Consider the following 26740-nt stretch of genomic DNA (forward strand, 5'->3'; position numbering starts at 1 on the left):
TCCCCCCCGACAGGAAAACCATCCCCCAGCTTACCAAGGACGGTGTGCTTGTTGTCTTCAACAACCCATGATTGCAGTGGGCATGGTGGAGGCTCAGCACCTTTGAAAAACTGATTATTGGCACCTCTGCAGCAGCCCTTTGACAAACATTAACGGATTCATGCTCCCAGCTGGCTTAGGGGCAGGGCCATTAGCTGTAGTGTCAGTATTCCCCAATTACAGGTGCACAGACAGGTTCCAACAGGCTTAGAACCACCACTCACGTTCTGAACTGTAGGTTTATTTCATGGTTTTCTATCAGAGAGATGCTGATTACAGTCTGGTACCATCTCTGCTAGAGAACTAGGACCCCAGCTGTGGGACAAAAACCCAATATGAAAGAACTAAAATAGCAGAGCAGGCACGGGGGGGCTTTAAACGATTAGTTAGCTAGCCCCATAGACGTGCATTTCACTTTACAGACCTAGGAACACAAAGTTCCAGCCCTATATTCTCTGTATCCAAGAACCCAAAATTGTCCCCCAGCCCCTCCTAACAGTCATTTGGACGAACACCTCCTATTCCCAATCATGCAGACATTGGCCACACAATAGCTCTGTGGCAGCGACAGGACTCACTCACGTGGAAGGTCTCCTGTGTGTGTAGGCACCACTTGCTGGCAATGGAATGACACTAGAATCACGCCCCCAGCAAACACTGGACTAGAGAAAACAGCTCAACTACACCACTGGGCAGTACAAGCAGAGGGGGGTGAGCCCACGGAGGGGAGGAGGAGTGTTTGCCTTCGGTTCCTGCATGCTGGGCTAGCAGAAGCCAGGAGCAGCATGGAAGGGGTGAACAGCAGCCAGCGCTGACCTGTGCAAGCCAGTTCCAGGGGGGTTGTGGCCAGCCTCCAATGATTTTAAGTGGGACAAATGGGGCCGGTAAAGGACAGAGGGCAGAAAATGCTGCTTCAGGGGGTCATTTGGACAGGCAGAAGGGGTGCATCCCATGGGCGTATATGCCAATCTCCCTCAGGAACATTCACCAGCTCCAGAAGTTCCTCTGCTGGAGGCCTGTTTGGCTGAAATGGGGTTTGCCAAGCACTGAGATCAGTGCTGGAGGATACCAGAGCAAAGCATTACAGTATTAGCATTTACCTTACCACCCACCCCTGCCCCAGGTTATGGCTGAAGATGATTAAACAAACCCTCATCTCCCAGTACCAGAGGCTAAATTCATGCAGGGCTTTAAAACACTTTGCGCCCCAGGACTACAAGAAACCCGAAGCTAACACCTTAAAGGCTGCTGCCAAAATACCAGAACTCACTCAACACAGGAGCATGTTCCCCACGGCTAGTGATTAGCCAATCCAATCCGTCACAGGTCTCAGGAGGTGAGCACAGGTGTAGCCCTGAGCTACAAGTGAAGTCACGGCCCAGGAGCCTTCTCACAGGAGAACACTCCCTTCACACCAGGCCTCACAACCTGCCCAAGGAGGAAAGTTCCCTGGCTGGAGAGGGCGAGAAGCTATCTGAGCCCCAAACTGCAGGTGGGAGGGAAAAAAGAAGGGTGCAAGTGTGGTTCTCGCTCTGTTTTCAATAGTATTATGAGAGTTTATTAATACAGACTTAATGCCATTGGAACAGATCGCAAATCCTTCCGTCTTTGTACAAAAAGGGTTAGTATTTCCAGATCAGAACATCGAGTATAAACCAGTAAAAATACAGCAGAGCGCGGCTCTAGGGCAGGAGAGCCAGGAGGGGAGGGGAAAGCCACTCCCGCCCTGTAATAGCTACAAACCTTGAGTGCCAACAGAGCGAGTCTGCTGTGCAGCACGCCGCCCTAAGAACATACCCTGTACGGGGGAGGGGATGCACATCGCCAGTGCATGGCACTGATGTGGTCAAGTACAAAGGGGAGCCACAGGGGCCATCACAGATACACCCTGTATTCAAACCTTCCATTCTTCAGGAGCTCACTTTGTCCCCAGCCACCCCAATCCTGGAGGCCTGGGGCAGAGCAGGTGGGGAGGAGCAGACCAGGGCTGTTCCGGGGCCCAGCCTGGAAGCCCTTCTCACCGATGTTGGGTTTTGCCATGGGATGCTCTTGTAGATCCTTGCTTGTGTGTACAGAGTCAGGACAGACAGTCGAAAGCAGGAGGTGACGTATTTTGTTTTTTATATACAGAATACAGGAAAGTTTCTGTAAAGTCTAAAACATTACAATGACTATGTACATCGGAACTAGCTGTTCTGGAGGGCGGGGAGGTGGCAGAGAACAAAAAAGACAAACAGGTTTACGACAAACGATTTGCTACAATAGACAGTTTGAGGCAACGTCATACCACATGTAGCACTGTACACAGCTTTAAAACATTGAAAATGCCATTACGGATGTATTTACACAGAGTCCAATACTTTTCCTTCTTTGAAATAAAATAGGATGGACACCAGGAAAAGAACTCACTTCTCATTGCCCATAATACACAGTAGCTACTTGTAGTGCAACCATAGCAGGGAGGGTGGGGTAAAATAAGTGGGGGGAGGATAGCACTTCTTTACATTAAATAAAACAATGATATTGTATAGATTTGCTGTATGAAAACTGTATTTTTCTCTTTTAATATAAAACTATTGTCACTGGCACAAAATAGAACAAGTTTTTGATTATTTTACAACTGCATGGGACCGATCTGTCAGAGAGAGTCCAAGTCAGCCAGCACCCGCCCCTCCCCCTCCTCGCTCTGACACGTCCTCCTCTTGCTGCAGCTTTCCTTTTAAAATGAAATGTATAGTACAAATATATGTGCAAATGCCCCTAAAACTTGAGCAAAAGAAGAAAATAATTAAAAAAGTGAAACGTTCTTCATTTCATGCAAACGGCACGTGAACAGTTTCTGGGCCGACAGAAAATCCCCACTTGGTTTGTACATTTTTGCATTGCAGGAGTCTAAGGACAGGGTTTTTCTTCCCCCACAGCTCTGCCTCAGCTCCTAGGGAACGGAGTTGGACCGCAGCACGGGCACCTGGTGGGGTTTCAGAGAGAGCTTTTCCTCCAAGTCCATCTCTTGTACTAAGGCAGCGTCCCCTTTGGGTTGTTTGGTTGCAAAGTCAGTGATGCTGAAGACAAACTGCAGGCAGCCCAGTTTGATGTAACTGCCGTGGTGGAGCAGGGCTGTTCCTTCCCACCCCGCTCCGCTGCCCCCTATTAAACTAGAGCTGCTGGCTTTGCAATTGCAGGGTTTCCGGCGTTGCCCTTGTGCCTGGGAATTCATCACGACTGCTTCTTCGTGCGGCTCCTCGTCTTCTTTTCTGCCTTTGTGGCATTCTGGAAAAGAAACGCAAATGAGAAACAGGCTGCAGCAAGTGTCCCATCCAGAGAGCGTCACACTCAAGCGCAGCAGCTTGTTTCTATACAACATGAAGTGCTGCAGTCACATGATCACCAGCCACTTCAGAGTGCGGCCAGCCCCTGGGTCAGTGCTGCAGAGAGCTGTATGTACGCCCAGCTGTGGGAAGTGCACGCAGTTAGGTGGGCAGAGGTGGAGAATGATGCTCGGAGTGTAGCCCCCCACAGGACCATTTGCTTCCAGGTCAGAGGCTGTGTTCCCTGTAAGCTGCGCGCTCGGGCGGCCATGCAGGAGAGATTCAAATGTCACCCAGCTGATTAGAGAGCACAGCTGGCAGCATGTGTTCAGGTGCCCTCCCCCCACGTTGCTCTGTCCTGAAGCTGCTCCTGGGACCCTCCTGCTGGCTGTGCAGAGCTGGGGAGTGGAGGGGGAGAGAGGCGGAAGGTGCTGTTAGGGTGTCCTCCTCCCCCTGTACCCCATCTCCGCAGAGCAGGGCAGAGGGGACAGCTTCACTCAGGAGGACTGGGAGCTGCTGTGCTCTGAATGGGGAATGGCGGAGTGCCTTTCTTAAAGAGACAGTGCACAGTTTGAGATTTCCCCAGCAGCCAGCTCACACAGTCTCTCTCTCTCTCTCTCTCTCTCGCGCGCGCGCACACACACACACCCCCACCCACCCCTCCTCCCCACGTACACCCTCTCTGCAGAGCGGGGGAGGGGAGACAACAGGGCTCAGAGTCAGTCAGGACAGAGCAGGAGAGCTTTCAGTGAGTGTCTTAAAGAGAGCACACAGCTTTCCCCAGCAGCCAGCGTGCGCACGCGCACACACACACACACACACACACACTTGTTGTTGTTACTACTTGGTACTTCCTGCAGCGCACGTATAGTCTCTGTAATTGTATTCTTTCTACGTGTGTTATTGTAGTGTTTTGACTGGTCTGTGCATTTCATAATTTTTATTTCTCTTACACTTAAATTTAATTCTTTGAGTAGTGAGTTCTAAAATGCCTAACTTGTCCTGGCTGGAGTAATGATCCCTATGGATATATTTATTATATATATATATATATATATAATAAATATATCCATTATATATATATATCCTCCCCCTGTATATATATTATATTTTTTATATATTATATCTAGGTTTTTTGTTTCTACTGGTGGCGCACATCTGCACACCCCTTGGTGCACATACCAAAATTTATTCTGTACATGGATGGAAAAAATTAGAGGGAACATTGGTCAGAGGCAAATCTACGGAGCAAGTCTACGAAGACCATGATTCCAGCTCAGAACTGATGGCTTTCAGGAGAAGCCCCAAGTCGGAATTAACTCTAATTAGAGGAAGCAGGTATTTGCAGTTCAAAGCACTCGCTGCCCAAGCAGCTGGGCTCAGAGGGGAGAGTTATACTGTGTGTGCTGAGCAAGTCTGGGCTTTGGTGACACCCCTTCCTTCTGCACTTAGTCCTTCAGCACAAACTGGAGTTTCCACTCCCCCCACTGCTGGCTCCCCTGGCAGCACGAGGGCAGGGCCCGGCCCCATCTCCCTGTTGGGAACACGTTCCTCCAAGACTTACTGATCACACTCTGCACTTTGGCAACAATGCTGCTGGGAGGAATGGGCGTGGTCTTCTCCGAGAAGTCACATGAATACAGAACATTGTCCACAGTCGTCCCATGCTCACTGTAGTTCAACAGCTCGTAATGTTTTGTATTCTAGGAAGGAAGAGACACTTAACATGTAACCCAGGCAACACTGAATGGGACAGAAAGCCCAAAGACCCCATTCTGTACTGCGTTCCTGCTTCCCATCAGTGCACTGCTCAGACGGAGGGACCTACCGAGCTAAACAGGCCGTTTCAGGCAGTGGCAAGTCAGACTTCATGGAATCTGGCTGCATGCATGTTACCCAGAATGCTCTGCATGCTGATCTTGCACAGAATGCAGAACGAGCAAATGAAAACTGCTCACACAATTATGGCTCATCAACCCTCTGAAAGAGATTCGTATCGTTGGGACCATGCTTTACTGCACAGGACCCAATTCCCCACCTGCTAATCCTCTGACAGACCCTCACACATTAGCCACTGTGTGCTGCTCACCACACTGCCAAGGGGTCTAACCAGAAAGGAGCGTCTGCTAGTGAACACTTCATTCTCAAACCACGGAGCACATTCACTATGCTGGAGAAACAGCAGGCCTCAGCCCTCCCTGCACAGGGGGTCATCAGCACAGCTGTGAGCACTAACTCCAGCCACAAGGCACTGCCCCAGAGATTAAACACTCTGCCTCCAGTGTGTCTAGAGACACTCAGGTGTGAGTGAGTCCCTGACCCCAGCAGAGAGTACCCAGCCTGACAGCGGGGGAAGAAGAGTGACATGACACGAGAAGGAAGCCATGAGGACTGATCAGATCTTGTCAGGGTGGGGTAGGATCAAGTTATGAAATTGCTATTACATTAAAAGTACAATGTTTTGTTAACCCACATTACATGGACTAAAACCTAGTTAACAGGGATAGCTCAGTCATTGTCAACGGGGAATTATCCGTCCCTCGGGTGTTTCTGGTGGGCTCCTGCAAGGATCTGCTCTTCGCCCAACATTATTCCGTCATTTTAGCAATGGTCTGGAAGAAAAGGTCCACAGACGATGAAATCGGTGTAGTAGTAAATAATGACCGGAACATGTCAAATCTAGAGCGCAAGGCAGGCTCATCTGAACAGCAGGTGTAACACAGCCAAAGGCAAAGTCCTACATCTGGGGACAGAGAACGCAGGCCTCTCGTAGAGGACAGGGAACGATTTCGGAACGCAGTGACTCTGAAGAGGACTTGGCTGAACATGCGCTCCCAGTGTGACCCGGTGGCTAAGAGGGCTCAAGGGATTCTTGGATGTATAAGCATAGACGTATACAGAGGAGTAGAGAGGTGTTCCCACTGTATATGGCAATAGTGAGACCACTACTGGCCTAGTGTATCCAGTTCTGGTGTCCACGCTTCAAAAATGAGGTTGACACTGAAAACAGATTAAGGACGTGCAGAGACTCAGACCAGAGTTTGCCCCGAGGGAACTTGTCAGCAGAACTCTGTGTCTCAGAAAGAGGGTTACCAGTAAATGCTGACCCCACCTTAACTCTTGTACAAGCCTGGCTCTCACTCTGCAGCCCACAAAGGAGCTCCACACAGCTGCCTTCATCTCCAACTCTGAGCAAGTGGCAAAGCAAAGGCCCAGGCACTCACCTCATCGTAGAATATGCAGGCATGTTTGCCAGACACATAGTTACAGTGACTGTAGCTTGTAAGGCACACATCCATGTCAGCTCCTGCAAGGGACGGGAAGACAAAATACGGGCTCAAGTCAATTGAATTCAGAAAAGCTGGCCCAGGCAGCACAGAGCGAGAGAATTAAGTGTCAGGGGGCTTGGTGAACAGTGCGGAGATAAGCCACAGAACAAAGTTTCTGCAGGGAAACTTCCCCCCTGTAAGATTAAGCAGGGGAAGGTGGAAAACCATTTCAGCATTATTGTGCCCTTCCAGTGTGCTAGGGGCTCCAGGCTGAGGCAAGAGTGGCAAATGCCCAAAATGATCATTAATCTCCCTTCTTAGCAGTTACCAGTTAGAAACCGACTCTGGGAGCCTAGGAAAGTTGTGACTTTTTAATGGCAAATCTCAGACTGTGTGGTATCAAGAGTTAATACTCCCACCCTAAAACAATGGCTATCAAATCTGGGCTACAGGCACCTAACCATGCCAGTCACATGGTGTCCTGCCATCTAAGTGAGCTTTCTTGCACATGTTGCCTGATAATACACAAGAGAAACAGAATGCCAAAATCCCAGGATAAAATGACTGGCCCCAACATGGCATTCTCCAAAGAACTGCATTCACTTCTACTGGGGTGACTTTAGTGCATTATGGCTTGGATTGTCTATGTGCAAACAAAATAAAAGCCGAACAAACAAATGGAAAGTGATTTTTTTTCATTGTGATTCTGCAAGCCCCCAGCTAGGAGACGGCACTGACCTGTCCCGATGTAGAGGGTTCTGTAGCACATGTTCACTGCACTTCCTGTGCCCATCAGGGGATAGAACACTGCCCGGGCTTGCACTTCCTTTCTTTGCACTGGAAGACAAAAGGGAGATCTGAACACTACTGAATATATTGCCTACAGTAATAACAAGTTACTGGGTTTAAGTATTCCCCCTACTGGGCTGTCTGGGGCTCACGCATCATTTTTAAAAGGAAACTATCAACTTGAAATTTGGACAAAATCAGAAATCATTTCAGCTCTTACCCCCGACCAATTGTTGTGGTTTTACAGTCACATCTTTCTACTCCCCCACTGCTATGTGAAAGACCCGCACAAGCCACGTGACTATACAGGGGAAATGACACTGGGCACGGACAAAGGAAACAAACTGGGAAGAGACTATTTCTCCTCTCTCATCTCTTCCTGTTCCAGGACTGTGAAGTGTTAAAGCACACGTCTTCTGAATTGTTGTCCTCCAGTTCCTTTAAGATGGTGCCCCTTTAAACTGAATTTGGAGCTAGCGAAAGCTGCCAAGTCGACAGCCCTAGAGACAAAGCTGCTAGTTAGCCCCTGAGAAAAGAGCAGGCAGATGCAGAACAAGCTTTTCCACGGATCAATTTAAAACTCCTACAGCTGGAAGGGTGGGGGCGGGGGAGGATTCCCTCTTCAACTGGTTTAATCTTAGTTCAGTCTCCACAGCACAGTCAATCCTGGACCCTCCTACTACCGAGGCTGCCGACAAAGAACCAGCGGTTACATGGACACAGAGCTCACATCCCCATTGCACCTGGAACAGGCAGACCACCATCTTGTTTCACATAAGGGTCACTCACATAGCAGTCAAATGGCAACCTGGTCTAGGTTTGAATGGCTCAGTACCTGGACCTAAAACCCCCATGTCCTTTTCCTGTCCATGCAAACACACATGCAGTCTAACCTAACTCCCCCCCCACATGCATCTCCAGGACAGTTTCACATCAAGAAAAGATGTGAAACTGACCAAGCATGCAGATTACAAACTGAGTAAAGAGCGTCAAAAAACGAACATTTAGAATCTGTGTCTGGAATTCACCACTGATGTCAAGAACACTCTCCATGGGATTACGTGGAGCCTTCAGCATGGAACATGCCAAAAAGCTTCACTGTTCCCAACACATCATTTCTACATTTGGCTGCTCTGCTTAGTACAGATCAGCCAGCGGGGCTTGTCTCAGAGGTTTTGTCTCAAGTGTGCCATCAACAAACAAAATAAAAGTCAAAATTAGCAAGGGGGGAAGTTTGATGGGTCAAAAAGACAAAGCAGGTAGGGAACACAGCCATGGATCTCCCCTAGGATAGTCTGTGCCAATGATCTGAGATTCAGTTCTACAAGTGTCTGCTGGCCACATTATTTAATCCCAGTGCTGGCCCTGTGCAGTCCCACAGCTGCCACTAGCTCCAGAAGTGTTAGAAGACAGACACAGTTACTGAGAGACATTCAGAATCTGTGCTGCAATGCCACAGCCTGAAATGACCAGGTGAGCTGAGACAAGGACAAATCAAGTTTGATACAGCCAATAGGGCACTACCACAGATCTCACCTCTGTCCCTATTGTACCCCCCCCCACCCCCCATAGGCCTAGACCAACTGAGAGCAGGACACGGCTCCCACAGGACAACTCTACTTTACTCCTGAAGGTAAATGGATACGGTTCAGGGAATTGATACTTCTTCCTAACAGCTGATAACCCTAACAGCGGACTAGGAAGCTGCATACCTGACACAGCTCTAAGGATCAGTGACACTAATGACCATAGCAAGGAAAGCAGAACCCTGACCTCAGGCCCTGACAGATTTTATAAGTGAAGGAGGTAACCGTTTCCAACTATTTAGTGTTAGAACATATCTGCAATTTTAGCTCTGCAGTTCCCAATTTGGATTGAAGAAATCCATGGATTTTAAAATGTAACACCCTCACTGTATGCCCCAGTTTTTGCAGCTCACGTTTAGGTTTCTCTTTCAAGCCCACAAACCAGTTTTCTCCAGCTCCAAAAAGAAGGCAGCAGGATTTCAAACACACTTGTTCATTTGCTTCCCAGATCCCCGAGCCTCTTGCAAACATGCCAGAGAAGGCAGCTGGGCCTTTCCCTTCCTTGCTAGATCAGACTGGTGCAACTTGGCCTAACACCACAATAACAGAAACAGAACATCCATGGCTGCAAGTTGCTGTGATGCAGCAGGGAGAGAGCAAGCTCCTTTTCCTACCACGTTTGCCAAAAGCTCAACAAGGGGAAGTGGAGGAACATTTCTGATCGAAGAGTATCCGGAGAGGAGGGGCAAGAGGAAGGAAGGAGATGAAATGGGGGTCTCCCAAATACCAGAAAAGAGAGAATCTCTCTGGATGACAGTCTGATGACATGGTATGCTGAGAAAAACCACAGCTCAATGCAAAGAGACTATTCTAGGGCTGCTCTTACCTTCAATGTGATTTGCCAAAGGAGACGACTGATGGGAACTGACACTGCTCGCTACAGATTGAACTTTGGAAGGAAAGAGCTGCTGTATTCTCTGCAAGGCCAGAAACTTGATTAGCTTCTCATCCAGCATATTTATCTCAATCTCTGTTAATAAATAAAAAGCAATTAGTAAGTTATTCACGGAGAGAGCGTCATTTGATCTGCTGTGGGCTTAACTGTCCTGCTCCTAAATTTTGCCATTTGCTTCTGTAAGCAGCAACTCTGTCAGGAAAAACTCTGCAGCCTCAGGAGTCTAAAGTGCAGGGTGCTCTATTACTTTCTAAATACATCCTCTTTCCTAGCAGCATGTCTGGACAGCAAGACTTGTCATCTTGGAGAGCTGCAGTCTAGACAGGAAAGGGACATTTTCCTTTTTCTGGCTAGGAAAAAGCTGAAGACTCTACACGTGGGCAGAGATACAGAAAGGCCATGTGTATTTCAGGCTCTTTTGGGCAGCAGGGATGGGGCGTGCTTCTTGTGAGACTCAAATTTACAACCCGGTTGGAAAAAAGCTTGACTAGATCTATCCCAGAGATAAATGACAACTCCTTAGGTGCGGTACACTCTCATTTTCAGGGTCACAGTCTTTCATGGCAGGTTCAACTTAAAATTGTTCAGAAAGAGGGGGAATTCGGACAAATCTCTATTCGTGTAAAAAGTAAATCTCAAAACAGATCACTGTTGCTGATGACAACCAGCAAGGAGGACAGTTACTCAGGCCCTGCAAAGGTCTGCATTGTGCTCGTGAACAAGTTAGTTCACCTCCTGCAAGAGCCGTCTCAATGTCAATGTCACTGGTAAAAGAGCGAGCAAAGGAAGCAGAGCCGTGGTGGCTAGTGTGAGTCCTGCTGCAAACGCAGGAGGCCAAGACAAACAGCCAGGTTTCTGCCAAAGGAAAGAGGGTCAAAATGGCAGTGCAAGAAAGGCTATAGAGAAGGGTCACAAGCAACAGACGGAGAATGAAGTTGAGAACTGTACAGCAGTCCTCTGGATTCTCAGTAAGTCACCCTGAGGAGAGTCCGGGTTTCCTGCTATTCCCCGGACAAAAGGAGAGGAAGATGTACCAGTCTCTGGGACAAAGGCAGAAAACGTAGCTGTAGAAAGATGTAACTGAAGGTAAACCCATAACAATACTGCAGCCCAAAGAATACGCAATCGCTGGCCTCCGAAAAGGTGAGGGAAGTGTCCTTGGATCACAGCTAAAATCATGACATAGCCGAGCTGGGGATCTGTAGCACATGAATTCCACCGAGCAACAGGTCTGGACACCAACATTCTGGACAGACACCCCCAAAGCTTATGAGGGTAAACACTCCAAGTACCAAGGTGTGAAAGTGAATAAGACCCACGATTTTGACAGGGATGGGGCACTCCCTTGTTCACCCAGGGTAATACATATCCACACCCCAGCCCCCTTTACCGAAGTCACTCTCCCCTTTAGCAGCGTATTTAAGGAAAGGAACATTGCCCTCTCGGCCAGTATACACAGCACCTCTGGACTGAGATCAAGGATCAGAGACTACTCACCGCTGTTGCCATCCATTAATGCTTTCACAGAGCTGGTGAGGTCCAACATAGCTGCAGAGTTTGAAGTGAAAGATGAGGGGATAGTTAAAGAGCTTCCTATGGACACAGTGCTGGGACTGACCTTACCATCTAGAGAGACGGGGAGAGAAGAGAAGTGTCAAGCTGCACAGTCACCTCTGAGCTACTGATGAGCCCTCAACTCATACTTCTGATTTACAAACTGCACAAAATGGCTCCTTTTGCTAGTAGCCACACTTTGAAAAGAGGAGTAACTCCTTTCACAACCAGTAATCCACGCCTGAATAGTACCACACGTTTTCCCAGAGCAGTTCTAGCTGGCAGAACTGAGTTCCGTTTCCACGGGCTCCTGCACCTCTACCATATGCTGAAGGGAAGTCACGTTATCCTGGAAGTACGACCTGTGGAGCAGAGCTGTAAGGTGTTTGGGGGACAGCCTGAAACCCAAATCTCACTGGACCCAGAGGGGAGAAATCTTGGGAGCAGTTTTTCTGTGTTGGGTTTTATACATTTGCAGAATTTTGGATAAAAAACATTTTGTTAACCAGAAACAAAATGAATGTTTCTGTAACTTGTTTTGGAGATCTGCTACTGCCAACACAAGTGCCATATGTACTGTGGAAGTCTGAAAGCTCTTTCCTGGGTGGTGAGAGTGTAACAGAGAAGCAATGTGCATACACGTGACTTTAGCTCATTCACAAACTGCAATCCTACTGCTTAAAATAGTGTGACATTTGTGAAATGTCTGCTTCAGAACTACATAGCAGTGAAGGAAATTACGCCCCCATGCCTCAGATACCCAAATCCCCTGCCTCCCCCTGATAATCTATTTAGAATTAGATGAGAAATACTAACGGCGTTTAAAAGGGACATTACTTTTTCCTTACCTAGATTCCCATAACCTTCCGTTACTAGAACCAAGAATTAAAATCTAATTTATTTTTCACTTCCAATGTCAGTTTCTCTTTAGTTTAGGCTCGTTCACTTGTTCTCTAACACAATGCAGCATGAGTTGAATAGCAAATACTGGAGGGGAAACCTACATTCCACCAACATTTGTTATCATAGGATTTTTTTAATTTTACAGAAAAGTTCTCTTGGAAGCTGAGTGGGGCTTTGGTTTGCATTTTATAAAATCTAAAGTTTGGGCCCAAACTGACCTGACAGCATCCCTTTAAGAAGCATTTTCAGGATTATCCATGCTTTGCCGGACTCTTAGAAGCTTGAACATAATGTTTCTCCATATCAATATGGTCCCTTTTCCACTTGGTAAAATTTCCCTCCTCCCCATCCCCGTGCTTCCAGCTGAAGCAACAGCCAAGCCAGCAGCTGTGCGTTTGCTTTCTCCTTTGTGCACCAGTGTGATTGAGATGGTCAGCAGCCATGGGCATATATTTTACATTAATGCTGCTTCAGAGGAAAATCGGTCAGTCACTCATACCAGAGATTTTTAAGAGAATACTCAAGCCAGCTAAGCGCTTGCTCTCCCCACTGTGTGTACTAACTGTTTGGATGCTCACTAGCTCCAAAAAAATAATTCATTTATTTTTAAGTGCCCTGAAAGCACTTTAACAAATCAAACTTATGTGGGTATCTCTCAATCACTTCCCTGCCGCTACGGAGGGCTCAGCCACTGGTGCACCTCAGCCCCTCCTATTCTCTGGGGCTATAATCCTTGGCTCTCATTTCGGTTGCTGGGTTTAGTGTGCAGGTGCTGGGTGGCTTGTGACACCGAGAAGGTCAGACTAGATGATCCGGTGGTCCTTCTGGCCTTAAACTTGACTCTGAACCCAACCCTCCCCACAGAGCTGTACTGGGAACACCGCCACCTCTACAATTTGCATTGTGACTGTTACATGTCCTTAATGGCCTCTTTTCAGTTGCACATGGCTTTTTGAATCTTTATGTTGTACAATGACATTTTCTGGGCTTAAACGAATGTGAAGGTGTTGGTTTATTTGTTTTGAAGCTTGAGGAAAACCGATTCAGCTGTTTCTCTGTACAAGAAAATATCCCATTCCTCAATTATAAAAAATTGCAAATTTTCTGAACAGCTCTACCATTCAAAAAGAAGATTCACTATTTGCATTGCCATAATGGGTCTGCATATCTTTGAATTAATTTTTTATGTTATCTGGTCCTAAGGAATCCATTTTAGTACGTTTGTCAGCGTCCACAGTATTGTACATTTCTTTTTCAATTAGCAGCACAGACATTACTGGTGCAATTCGGGGTGGAGGCTGTTAACCACAAAGCTCACTGAACAGCATGTATTATGCCAGCAAACTTTCACTATTAGTGTTGTAAACTTTATATTTGATATAAACCTAGTGTTAAACAGAATTGTCCTATGAATAACTTTCATGATTTGGGTATACATCCAGAAGGACAAAGTTACAAGACACTAAACACATCGAAGGTTGTGCAAAAAGCAGACAGAAGACTATTGTAATTCATAAGAACCAGGGTGGAGCTGAGGTTGTACATGAAATCTTAACTGTGGCATTTCCTGACTAACCCTCGGGATTTGGGTTTTTTTTGTATACAGCCTCTGCAAACAAACGAACGGGGTCACACATTATGATCTTCACAGCCTTGAGTGCCTGCTTCCAACAGGACATTAAAGCAGAGAGATTTGAAGTAATCCATTTGGAAACTCCAGCAATCTTCTTCAAGCAAATGTACTGTTACAGTTGTCAAAATAGCAACTGTGACAGCCAGGGCCGGCTCCAGGCACCAGCTTGTCAAGCAGGTGCTTGGGGCGGCCGCTCCGGAGAGGGGCGGCACGTCCAGGTATTTGGCAGCAATTCGGCGGACGGTCCCTCACTCCGCCTGGGAGTGAAGGACCTCCCGCTGAATTGTCGCTGCAGATCGCAATCGCGACTTTTTTTGTTTTGTTTTGTTTTTGTTTTGGCTGCTTCGGGCGGCCAAAACTCTGGAGCCGGCCCTGGTGACAGCAACACAGCAACTGAGCAGTTTAAATGATAGTGCGTTTCCAGAATTTCCAGTTCCTTCTGAACCCCTGATGGATCAACAGTTTCAGAAAGCAGCACAGTGCTCCCCCTCTTTAGAGACGCATTCAACTGGCAACATCCAGCACAGGGCCCAATTTCTGTTTCAGGACCTGTGGGCAACCCTAACCCTAACTCTTTCCATGGTGCCATGTCTGCGGCAAGCCTCGCTTCTTGCAGTTACTATACTTCATGCTCTGAAAGAAAGATTTTTAAAACACTCACTTCCCAGCTGGAAGGCCCAGATCTCCCCATCAGATGCTCACCTGAAGGTGGTGCTGGTGAACAGAATCTGTGTGTGGATCCGATGGCAGAGATCCCATCTCCCGTTGCCTGTGGAGGAGTAAGAGCCCTTGTGGCAGTCAAAGGGGAACCAATTGATCGCAATTCTGCTGTCAGCGGGGGGCCTATCTGCGTCTGGACATTCTTTCTTTGCAAAGTGCTGGTGGTCTCTAGGCTGGCACAAGAGCTTGGTATGGAAGCAGGCATACTTGTGACTGGCACAGAACCCCTTTGTGCACAAGAAACGGGTCCTGCTATGTTCTCCGTCTTCACAACAGTTCCAACTGTGTGATTCAGAAGTCCACAAGCTGCTGGGGGGGTGAGGGGCCTAGCCCACGTTTGCCGATGAGACAGCCCAGGTATTGCATTACCTGGGCCAATTAGCCTCTGAGAATCAGTCAAGTGTGCCGAAGGTTCAGAGGAAACACCATACAAATGAGGACCATTTACTTTAACTTCAGAGGCAGTTGGCCCATTAGAAGTCCCGCAAGAAGATATTTTCTTTGACTTATCCATACAAGAGCTGCAATTGACATCTTCCTGTGGTAAAGACTGCTGGGACTGAGAAGAGCTCAAGGAATTCTGGGTGGTAATCCCTGAGGTGCACGACACGGAATAAAGGGAAGGTGTGAGTGCCTTGTCAGCTGCCTGGTAAGGGTTGGTGACTGAGCCGTCTGCCACAATAACAGGCTTAATATCAGCCTTCTCTGTCTGTTCAGAGTCCCAAAGCGAAGGCATCTGCTTAGCAGATAAATGTCTCAAAATGCTGCACTGGAGCGCAACAACACTACAGAGCCACTGAAAACAGAAAGAAAACGTAGGTAAGTGTCACAGGCTGGTCACTCACACAGCATGCCCGCTTCAGCCACCCAAACAAGCAGGTCACTTTACCCGGCATCACTCTGCCTGCTCCTGGAAAAGCAGTTCACCACCACAGCAAGACAACTTAATATAGGTATATTATGGAGCCATGGTAGCTGTTCTGATACAAATGCAATACAAATCAGGTGGTTACGAGCACTATACCTCTGTCACAGGACTTACACCTATTCCATAATATATATCAATCACGTTGGTACTCAAGAGAAACATTTTGCCCAAATCCAAGCTAGTTACAGTGAGAGTCTGCCTTATGCCCAAAATTCCACCTCCATCTTGCTACAAGATTCAAACAGATTCCACTTTAACACACTACTTACTGGCCTTTCTATAAAATGGGTTTCTCTCAATCTTAGAGTGCATCCAGCCAAATGACACTGTAGAGAAAGCTGGAGCCGACTGCAGAAATACTTTGGCTTCCTGTACAGAAGCTTTTTTAGGGACAGAGCAGAGAACCTATTTAAACAATGAGGATTGGGGGAGGATTCCTTCAAGGCTTCCAAAGGCAGCGTGCTGACATTACCAGCTTGGGAGGCACTTTCTGAACAAGGATGGGTATTGGCCTAAGGCACGTCACCATGCATCCTTCACTTCCAGAACAGAATGGAGTCCCTACATTAGACACACATACACAGAGGCTGCAACTGCCTTCCACTGAAGTTTACCCCACTCACACTGTGAGACCAGCTCATCTTGTCAGTCTTGTAACAGACGACAGAGTGGCTTACAGCGTAGACCGCTATTTGCAAAGGGATTTGTGGCTTACAATACTGTAACCCAGCAAGAGAACTCATAGGAGGTATAACATTTAGATTTGACATTAAAAATATGCCCATACAAAGCTTCCGAGTGTCCTCACATTAGTCTTACAAAAGCCACCCAGCAACATGAATGTTAACATACAAGTTCGTTAACGCCACCAGCCTTACACAACCAAATGGAGAAAGCAATTTCCCTCTGCCAGATGACAAAAAATAAAATAAAATAATAATAATAATAATATATGGATATATACCCATCTCATAGAACTGGAAGGGACCTCGAAAGGTCATCGAGTCCAGCCCCCTGCCTTCACTAGCAGGACCAAGTACTGATTTTTGCCCCAGATCCCTAGGTGGCTCCCTCAAGGATTGAACTCACATCCCTGGGTTTAGCAGGCCAATGCTCAAACCACTGAGCTGTCCCTCCCCTCAATCGGCCTGCTAAATTCAGGGTTGTGAGTTCAATCCTTGAGGGGGCCACTAAGGGATCTGGGGCAAAATCAGTACTTGGTCCTGCTAGTGAAGGCAGGGGGCTGGACTCGATGACCCTTCAGGGTCCCTTCCAGTTCTAGGAGATAGGTATATCTCCATATATTTTAATTTAATGACAAAAAATGTAAACACTCAAATCACACCAAGCATTATACCCTCCTCACTCTCCCCCAGACTCTGTCAGAAACAGCCTTCTCTCTGTGCGTGGGAGGTGTAACGATGAGGGGAACTTGCATGATATAGGTATCCACCATCAGCTGACGAGCTGTAGGTCAGACACCAGTCTGGGGACAATGGACTTGAACGTTGGTACTCTGACCATCCAGTAGCTATACTAAGGAGGGTTGGCTGGAGCTGGGAGACATTTCCCCCAGCTTGTCGGTAGGGGGCTGGGATTTGGAGAGTGGAAAGGTGCCAGCAGCAGAACAAAGGAACCTGGTGGTGGTGGTGGGGCAAAGACTGTACCCTAGGAGTGTGCCTAGAGGTGCTGAGATAACACTGCATGGGCTCCATTCAGACTTGAGGCTTAACACACAATCCAGCAGCTGGATCCCTTCACAGCTGTGACAGGTCATGGGAGGAGAGAGAAGAAACAGTCACCACTGCACATATGTTCTAGACTTGCTATTCAGAAAGATACTTTGATCATATCTAACTGAAATGCACAGCAAAGAGAAGCTATAGAGCCAAAACATTTGCCATCATTTACCTCTTGTTGTTCTGACTGGCTGGCTAAGTGCTCAGAGTTCAAAAGGTGCTTCTGTGAGGATTCCTCAGGGACCCCATTACAGATGAGCTCACCATCCCGAATTGCTGCAGGTGCAAGTAAGGGGGGTGGAAACCGGTATTGAGATTTTATCGCATCAGGAACCTGAATTGTCAAGAGGGAAGAGGAGACATTAGATAATTACAGGTGCGTTCCATTAAACTACAGTCATTCTTAACAAGTATTATCCAAATTTACTACTGGCCGATGGTTTCCAGGCCAAAGAAACCAGAGATTGTGCCAACACCGGTCAGCACTGTGGCAGAGTGGAATATGAAAGGGGGACATCAGAAGATAGGAAAGTTTCAGGGCTATGTGCAGACTTGGTTTAAATTGACACAACTCTGCTGAAGTCAATGGAATTTCCCCTGCTTATACCAGATCTGGACTTGAGCCCTTAGTGTATTGGTTGTAGCATGAATGCATCCATTCAAACAAAATAAAAAAAGAGCGGGTGAAATACATTTATTTAGAATCAAATGCCCATTATATTGAGTTATTCTTCCTCATTTAGATTGGGTGAGGTATTTTGCTGACAAATTAGAACACGTGAAGCAGAGCTGGTTCTTCTGACTTCAGCACCTGCTACAGAAGAAGTTCCTCCATATCTCTACTCTGCTTTAGAAGTTAGCCACCTCAAACACTGCAGAAGAAAACCGAAGCCTGGACCCCAAGCTTGGCAGGTTAAAGAACTTTTCAGTTTATCTAAATTAGTACATGACAAAAAGCAATGCTTTCAACTGTGGGGCTCTGAGCCACACATTTAGTAGGATACCCTCTGCCCTGGCAGCTTTGAGTCCATTAATCCTTCATCCATCCCCCATAGACAGATAAGTATCTAGTCTTAGCCTGGAGGCTCTAGTAAAGATTCCCTCCCACTTTGTTCTATCTTCCCAACTTGTTCCAAAAGTGTATTTACATTTACTACTCAAAGGAGTTTAATTTAGAAACCTTACTAACTTTAAATTGTAGTAGTGACTCTTGAAAAGTAGGGTGTTAAGCTAGCTGACCTGCTGTGATTGCAGAAAAATATTTACACATTCTAGAGCACATAAAAACAGGATGGTTTGCATGGTGTATGCTTGCTTTCGTCTCATATACAAATAAGTAATATAGGGAGCTCTTAGTAACTTAAAAACCTTCCAATTTTGAAGCATGAGTGCCACTCACTAGAAAGGCAACAGCATTTCTTAAAGTTGCATTTGAAAGATGTGTAGTTGCCACCAAGTGGCAAAACTGTGTAATGCTACTTCATTGGTAGGCTGGATAGCTAAATGTAGCTACTGGAAAGCAGCAGTACTCCACTCCCAAGTTTGAGATCAGGTGCTATCGTCACTTCTTCCTAGCCCTGCTAGGGACACACCAAAGACTAGAGACTTGATAATCCATCACACTGGGGCATGCCTGTTACGTGCCTTTTTATTATGCTAAAACATGTAAGCAAGGTTCTCCAGAACGTTTCCTGTTTTCACTTACCTTCAAACCTCTTCGCTTCACTGACTGAACAACTCTGCGGTTGGGAGGGTGTTTCTTGTGGATTCGGTTCAGGAAATCCACCTTGACAACATGCTGAGATATGGTGTCTTGGAACCGATCAAAAACCCGGCACCGATTGCTCAGGGTCATGTTCTTCTGGTTCAGCTGGAAGAGCAGATATAATACTGGCATAGTTAGGATGACAGATCCCAATACCTGTTCCAAACAATAGCTGCCTCTTTCACAGTCAGTTGGTACTGTACCACCAATACCATCAGCTCAGCTTTAGTGCTCTATGTTTATGAATCAAAAAATATAAAATTGTTTCTGCTAGAGGGTACAACTTTATAAAGTCGAAAGATAAAATCTTTCAGTGGCCCAATAAGTTAATGTCTGTTTGTGTAATCTCACAAACAGTCGATCTCCTGATACATGTATTTAGATACCAGCCATCAGTATAATGAATATTTGACTATAAAATAGTCCCCACCAACTTGAAGCAGAGGGAACAGAGAGCTGATTCACACAAGGAACTCCTTATTCAGAAAAGGGTAGGGTTTTGGGGGGATAGTTCTAGACTTTGGTATGAAGAAGCTGAGAGCTACAGAGAAATAACTTTCATCTACTGCTTTCCTTCTGTCTCAGAGGTTGCCAACTTGATCACATTTGTCTGAAAATCAAGCTTTTCAGAGTCACAAACACCAATTACTAAAGCAAAGAAAATTAGCAAAATCAATATTCTACTTTTTCAGTTTGTTTACTTTGTGTATAGTCAGTTTATTGCTTGTTGAAAACATCCTTAGAAATACCAATGCAGGAGCAATAAACTCTAAAAGTTTGAGTTTTTTTAAAGTTAGTCCATTAATAAAATTGAATCTGACCATGTCCTTTTAACAGCCATTTACTGTTCTAAACTTACCACCACGTGTTCAATATGATTTGGACACATCCATCTGCCCAGGGGCATGGCAGTAAGAGGGGGCTCAAGACAATCCATGTGGAACAGGAGGGGGCAGTAATCACACTGAATAAGAGGTGCCATTCTGCAACTCCTGCAAAGAAACAGGGAAACAGCTGCTATTTTTATTATTTCCTAGAAAACCAAAATTAATGTTGCTCACCACCTTCCTATGCTACAAGTGGGAGGGGAGGGATCACTTGTAGCCAATAATTAGAAAGAGACCAAAGTGGCCCCAGTGTCACAATTCATGTAACCTAATAAAGTTACTGTAGCTCTCATCCTTCCTTTCCCCTGCATTATTTGTTGCTATTGTCTAAAATTAGGCAACAATGGTGTAATTCGATCTGTGTGGAGTCCTATTGGACTGAAGTCAAATGGGTACAAAGATCTGCCCATGCAGATCCAAGTGCAGGCTGGGGGTCTTGGATTGTAAAATCCTTCGGGTAGGACTGGAGCAGTGTCCTTTGTTCCCCATGCACTCCATAGAAGCTGTACGAGCAGTTCTGAACACGCTGCTCTCATTCACTACTGCTTTGGCCAGTAAGCTCATTACCAAGGAAACTCATGGACGCTAAGAGCAACCTCCAGGGAGTTCAGTTATTCCCGATTACTCCACTCCTCAGAGAGGTACAGTCTGTTGCAATGGAAACTTTTACTTCAGAGAGATGGAAGAGGTCATAAAAAACTGGACATGAGAGGGGTTCTCTTTCAAATACGCTTGTTCTTCCCAGCCACAAACAATTCATTTAATGAAGCCATCAGCCATCTCGTAGGTTTCTTTTTTTAAAGCTTACCTGAAGCTCCTCCTCTCTTCCGACAGCTCACTTAGAGTGAAAGACGACACTAAGCATAGCTGTACTGTGATTCAGTTTCCACAATAAAATGACTTAGACTATCAATTAAACTGACTTTTTGGGCTGGGACTTAAATTCATAGATATGGTTCACTATTCCAACAACCCAACATTCCATAAATATTTAGCTCTATGGTTTTGTGATTAACCATTTCTGAGTGTCCCCTGCATAATCTGGTGGCATGCATCTTTGTCAGTGATGTTCTGCCTTTTGTTTCTGAGGGTTATTTTCTCCTAACACCCTCTACATGTACCATAAATTACACTCACTACTACAAAATTTTTATTTATCCAATACCTTTTAAGATCAAAACTGGTATTTAAGCAGAGGATGCCAAACTTCTTTCACAAACAACAGAATTTCACCCACACCAAGTGAAACTCCCAGAAGTGGGAGACTTGGGTACCTGTTGCATGTGAAGCAGACTTTCACCGGCAAGGGAACCAGACCATTATGGTCTAGCTCATGTTGTGCTTTCTTAACATTCTTTCCCGTGGTTTCCTCCTTCCTCCTCCTCTTACTAGTACCTGAAAAGTAAATGAAAAGGTTTTGCATTACTCGTGTGTAACAGAGCTCCTATTCTAATCACTGTAACTGGAGCAGATGGATATACACATCCATCTCCAGCAGAAACAAACAGATTGATCTAGGAAGGGGCTAGCAAAGCTGCTTAGGGCACCACAGCCCTGACTTAAATCTGGTATCAATTTAAATGAAGGGGAGATTAGGAATAAAAAGATAAAATGAAGGCAGGCTGGTCTCATTTGTAGACAGGAGCCAAGAAAGCAAGCAGCCACCTAGATTTAGTCAGAGACAACATCTAGGCTAAAGAGTGTTCAAATGATCAATTTATTACTTAGTATGAAAATCTATTCCAGGAGTACAATGGCAGTGAATGAAAGTTTGGCAATTAACAGTCCTAACAAAATACAAGGAGACTTCCTCTGGCTAGTAAAATCCTCTCGCCAGTGTCATTTGGTCTGGCAGAGGGCGTCTGAGAGTGGCTGTACAGTACACTACTCTGTTAAACTATTGAAGTTCAGGGCAGTCCGGCATTTTGCTATTAAACAGATTTCCAAGTCCTCCTGCGTGCCCTGGAGCAAAATAAAAACTCATCTATCGTTCCAGTGAAGCAGCCACATCAGAAGAGGAGCTGGAGGAGAGCGTACACCCGCACCATCTACTTTCACGAGGAGGGGGCATCAGAGCCAGAATTAGAAAAGCATGTCAGTAGAAACTCGCATAAGCTGGACAAACGAGAGCACAGAGGCGGCAGAGGGCACGTTTGCAACCACCAGTTGCATTTCTGAACAGTAAGCTATGCAAGCAGACAATATTTACTCACCTGGAAGTGCTGTGGTGCAGGTCAGTTCATTCGGCAACTGGAACTGGGTTGGGTTTCTTTCCATGGCAGCTGCAATAAGAAGCTCAAAGGGTCGCTTCAGCTGGGGCTGCCCACAGTCCATTTCCGCAATGGCAGAGTCATCATCCACGTCAATTATGTCCTCATCTACATCATTCTGCTCTGAATTGGGAGTCTCAGTGCTGGCATTAGATGTGGGAGTGCCAGGCCGACTTGTTCTCCGTTCCAAGATCCTGGCATGTGCAATTGCCCTGATGCTGGTGCTAGACCTGTCCAACAGGTCTGTGTCACTGGTAGGGGAGGTGGTCCTTTTCCCAGATTTGTCCACCAATCCATTTACCTGCCCCAGCTCCTTCTTCTGTTCTCGCTTCTGCAGAACATGAAGAATCACACTTACCACTCAGGCCAGATGAATAAGTACATTGGCCCTGATACATACATAAGTAAAGATTAAACAGTTTTCAGAAATGCTACATGAACAAGAGCTCAAGACATTTATTGCAACAGTTTCTCACCATGACATTTAGCCTTAAGCCAGTAAAAGCAATTGGTTATTGCTAGTGTGACTAAGTCATACAATTACTAAAGCAGTTAGAGCGGCCAAGCGTGGGAGGAGGTTAGCCTACTTGCCTTTTGCCTCTGGAGACTTGGATTCAAATCCAGTGTGGACACAAGGAACATATTTAGTGGCATCAGGTTTCAAATTAATACTCAAGAAGTCAACCAACCAATGTATTTGGAAGACCATATTTACCAATGACACCTCTTAGAATAATGCACCGTGCAGCAGGCTTTGCAGTGTTTGAGTCCATTTATAGCAGGACTACTCAAAAACGAGAAAAGAATTAGAACGATGACTTGAGAGTACATAAAAACTGCAATGTGCCAACACAACACAAGAACTGGCCACTTGTGCTCAGGAGAGTCCGTGGGGAGCTGCAGGTAAGGCCGGAGAGCAACACTGGAGCTAAGGGCTGCAATAGCAGAGGCTGGGGCACAGAAGGGTTCAAGTGTCCGAAGAAGCATGCAGAGTACTTGCCTACACTATGCCTAGTATGAAGAATCCGCCACTGGGAGTCAACAAAGTAATGAAAAGCCACCCTAATAAAGTGGGTGAGTATGGAAAGGAACATGGAATACATACAATTTTCAGGGGACTAAAGGTGGAGTTTGGCAAGCAACTGTGATTTAATTTTGAGTAGGGCTGTCGATTAATCGCAGTCAACTCACACGATTAACTCAAAATTAATCGCAGTTTTAATTGCACTGTTAAACAATAGAATACCAATTGAAATTTAGTAACTGTTTTTGGATGTTTTTCTACATTTTCAAATGTATTGATTTCAATTACAACACAGAATACAAAGTGCACAGTGCTCACTTTCTATTATTTTTATTACAAATATTTGCTCTGTAAAAATGATAAACAAAAGAAATAGTATTTTTGAATTCACCTCATACAAGTACCATAATACAATCTCTTTATTGTGAAAGTGCAACTTACAAATGTAGATTTTTTTTGTTATATAACAGCACTCCAAAACAAAACAATGTAAAACTTTAGAGCCTACAAGTCCACTCAGTCCTATTTCTTATTCAGCCAATCGTTAAGACAAATGCTTGGACGCATGTCCTCTGCAGTGGTGGTTGAAGCATGAAGGGACATATGAATCTATAGCGCATCTGGCATGTAAATATCGTGCAACACTGGCTACAACAGTGTCATGCGAACATCTGTTCTCATTTTCAGGTGACATTGTAAACAAGAAGCGGACAGCACTATCATCTCCTGCAAATGTAAACAAACTTGTTTGTCTGAGCGATTGGTTGAACAAGAAGTAGGCCTGAGTGGACTTGTGGGCTCTAAAGTTTTACATTGTTTTGTTTTTAATGCAGTTTTTTTGTACATAAGTCAACATTTGTAAGTTCAACTTTCATTATAAAGAGACTGCACTACAGTACTTGTATGAGGTGAATTGAAAAATACAATTTCTTTTGTTTTTTACAGCACAAATATTTGTAATCAAAAATATAAAGTGAGCACTGTACACTTTATATTCTGTGTTGTAATTGAAAGCAATATATTTGAAAATGTAGAAAACATCCAAAAAATATTTAAATGGTATTCTATTATTTTTTTAATCGCGATTCCTTTTTAAAAATCGCTTGACAGCCCTAATTTTGAGGTCTCTAGCCAGCCAGCATTAGTTCTTGGTGGTCCTAGTCTGGAAGGTGCAATGAGCATAATTTATTATGAGTCACAAGGGGCAGCATCAGCACAGTTTAAGGACTTAGCAGTCACATCAATCTACATGAAAGCTGTGAGATGTGCAGCATATGAACCTCCAAGGGAGAAAATGCGCAAAGCCAGTTGCACATGGGAAAGGAGGAGAGGAACCCCCCCCCCCCAAAAAAAAACAACCAACCAAAACAGGAAAGAAATCAGGAGCAGAGGGAAAAAAACAACAAATTTGAGCCACCAGAAACTCAGCCTTTTGTCGGATAAGGTTTTTCCGGAAGCAGCATTTCTTGTTTGTGTGAGGTGCTGGAATGAGCAAAAATTAAGGGCTAAGCCATTCAAGATAAGGAAAAGAGTTAGAAAAAGCAAAAGCCATTGCTCTTTTTAAGATGACCTTTTTATTGTTGAGACAAGTCTCTGAAGCGTTACTGTCTTCAGGATATAACAGCATCACAAGTGATTTGCCAGGAGCAAGAGACCATGATAAAAGGTGGCAAGTTGGAAAAAAGAATGTGTTGGAGGTGAATTTGTGTGGCACTTCATATGAATGGCTTCCTGGATAATTTGGTGCAGAATCTCTTTAAACACTTGGGTACACAGTCTGAAGACGTCATTGCTGCAAAATCATGTTTACATTTAGCAAGGAGAGCTTCCTGGGAAATAGCATGTCAAAACACCAAGCCACAATCTTGCCGAATCATCTCTCCATCCTGTTCTTGCAAATAAGGAAGTCATAATTCACAGCAATTCAGTCTGTTGCTATGGAAATTGTTGTGGGGTCACAGTTTTGTTTTGTTTTTGCTAGCCAGAATCATGAGGCACTGCAATAAAAGCATCAGACACTAAAGATGGGAAGCCATATTAAGTCACAACTAGTCCATCTCCTTTGCCCGTGCAGAATTATTCCCTCTGGGATATTTTTAGTGCAGTTTGTTTTTTCCTGTTCAAGATTAAATGTGGAAAATTGCTGTTTGCTGAGGGTATGTTACTAAATTAAATGTTTGTAAGTCTGGATTTAAAGTTCAGTTTTGTGATTTCTAATAGTAAAAATCAGTACAGGAATTTGGGACTGGCTTAGAGTTTTCTATGCACCTATTCCTAATCAAAACCTCTCTGCTCTGCCAAGCTGTCTAACCTTCACTTTACTTCCTGCGATTCCATGATCTCACACACACTGGAGCAGAACTCTAAGGTTTTGTATCTGTGTCTGTGGGGGTGGGAAAAGAAAGGTTGGTAGGAGGAAAAAAAGGGCAGAAAGACTCAAATACGAGTGACAAATGTTTGGAAAATACTAAAGAGTGACCCAAAGAGAACCGAGTTTGTTTGGATAAGAGGTTTTACCTTTCGGCGTACAGTGCAGCGATGACACATCCACTCCCCTGGAGGCAACATTTCCTCGCTCAATGGAGGGTTACTACAAGAGGAATACAAAGACACAGTTTACTTTCAGATTCAGCTTGCAACTCAGAGCATTTCAAGCTGGCCCAGAATAATTCTGCGAGCTTCCATTGCCAGGAATCTTCTGCATTTTATTCAGGTTCGTTGACTGTGCTCCCTCTGTAGACAGTTCTTTGTAATAAACCTTCTATCACCAATGAAGCAAATTATAAAATCTTATAGTCTTCTAAAACATTCACTTCCACCTTAAAATATTCTGTTCTTAAAATCAGTCCTCCATATTAAGCACTTATTTTCCACTACTGTGGTGCTTGCCCTGTCCTTCGCATCAAGAAAATAGACTACACTTTTGGCGCCATATAAGTCATTGCATTAATAGATGCAAGTTTCACTGCCCTTAAATATATACACCTATGCACCTTTATAATTCTAACAGTGTGGTCTTAAAGTTCATTTAGCGCCTACCATAAGACTGGGTCAGATTCTTGTCCAAGAAATGTGGCATAAAAATTCCCCAAAACGAGTGACAGAATTTGTCTTCTAGTTTACAGCCAGGACTCCTCTTCAACTGAGGGTGTCTCTACACTGGAGCTGGAAGTGTAATTTCCAGCTTGAGGAGACAGCTCAATAAAAGCTAGTGTGGGTAACACGCTAAAAATAAAATAAAGGTAGTGTGTGAGGGGTGGGACGGATTCTCTGTCCCAACTACCGTACACGCCTAGGGTCCTTGACAGGATTGGGCTTGGAGTTGCTAATCCATCCTGCCTCTGGGATCCACTTCTATTTTTAGTGCACAAACTCAATAAGAGCTAGTGTGTGTACATTTACCCACCTCCAGCTCCAGTGTAGACATGCTG

The 26740-nt window shown here is 45.3% G+C and overlaps 1 protein-coding gene across 1 annotated transcript; it reads right to left on the reverse strand.

The window, feature by feature from the left end:
- Positions 1-1598: 1598 nt before the first annotated feature.
- On the reverse strand, positions 1599-25894 carry PHF12 (PHD finger protein 12). Its single transcript, XM_065418206.1, has 13 exons — positions 25827-25894; positions 22229-22616; positions 21290-21410; positions 19988-20120; positions 19069-19233; positions 17536-17697; positions 14679-15492; positions 11384-11512; positions 9818-9961; positions 7355-7453; positions 6572-6654; positions 4912-5050; positions 1599-3309 (listed from the first exon to the last, which is right to left on the reverse strand). The coding sequence occupies exons 1-13, from the start codon at positions 25875-25877 to the stop codon at positions 2975-2977; spliced, it is 2763 nt and encodes a 920-aa protein (XP_065274278.1). The 5' UTR covers positions 25878-25894; the 3' UTR covers positions 1599-2974.
- Between the last annotated feature and the right edge of the window lie 846 nt (positions 25895-26740).

The sequence above is a fragment of the Emys orbicularis genome, chromosome 17 (assembly GCF_028017835.1).
Source record: "Emys orbicularis isolate rEmyOrb1 chromosome 17, rEmyOrb1.hap1, whole genome shotgun sequence".
Taxonomy (NCBI): Eukaryota; Metazoa; Chordata; order Testudines; family Emydidae; genus Emys; species Emys orbicularis.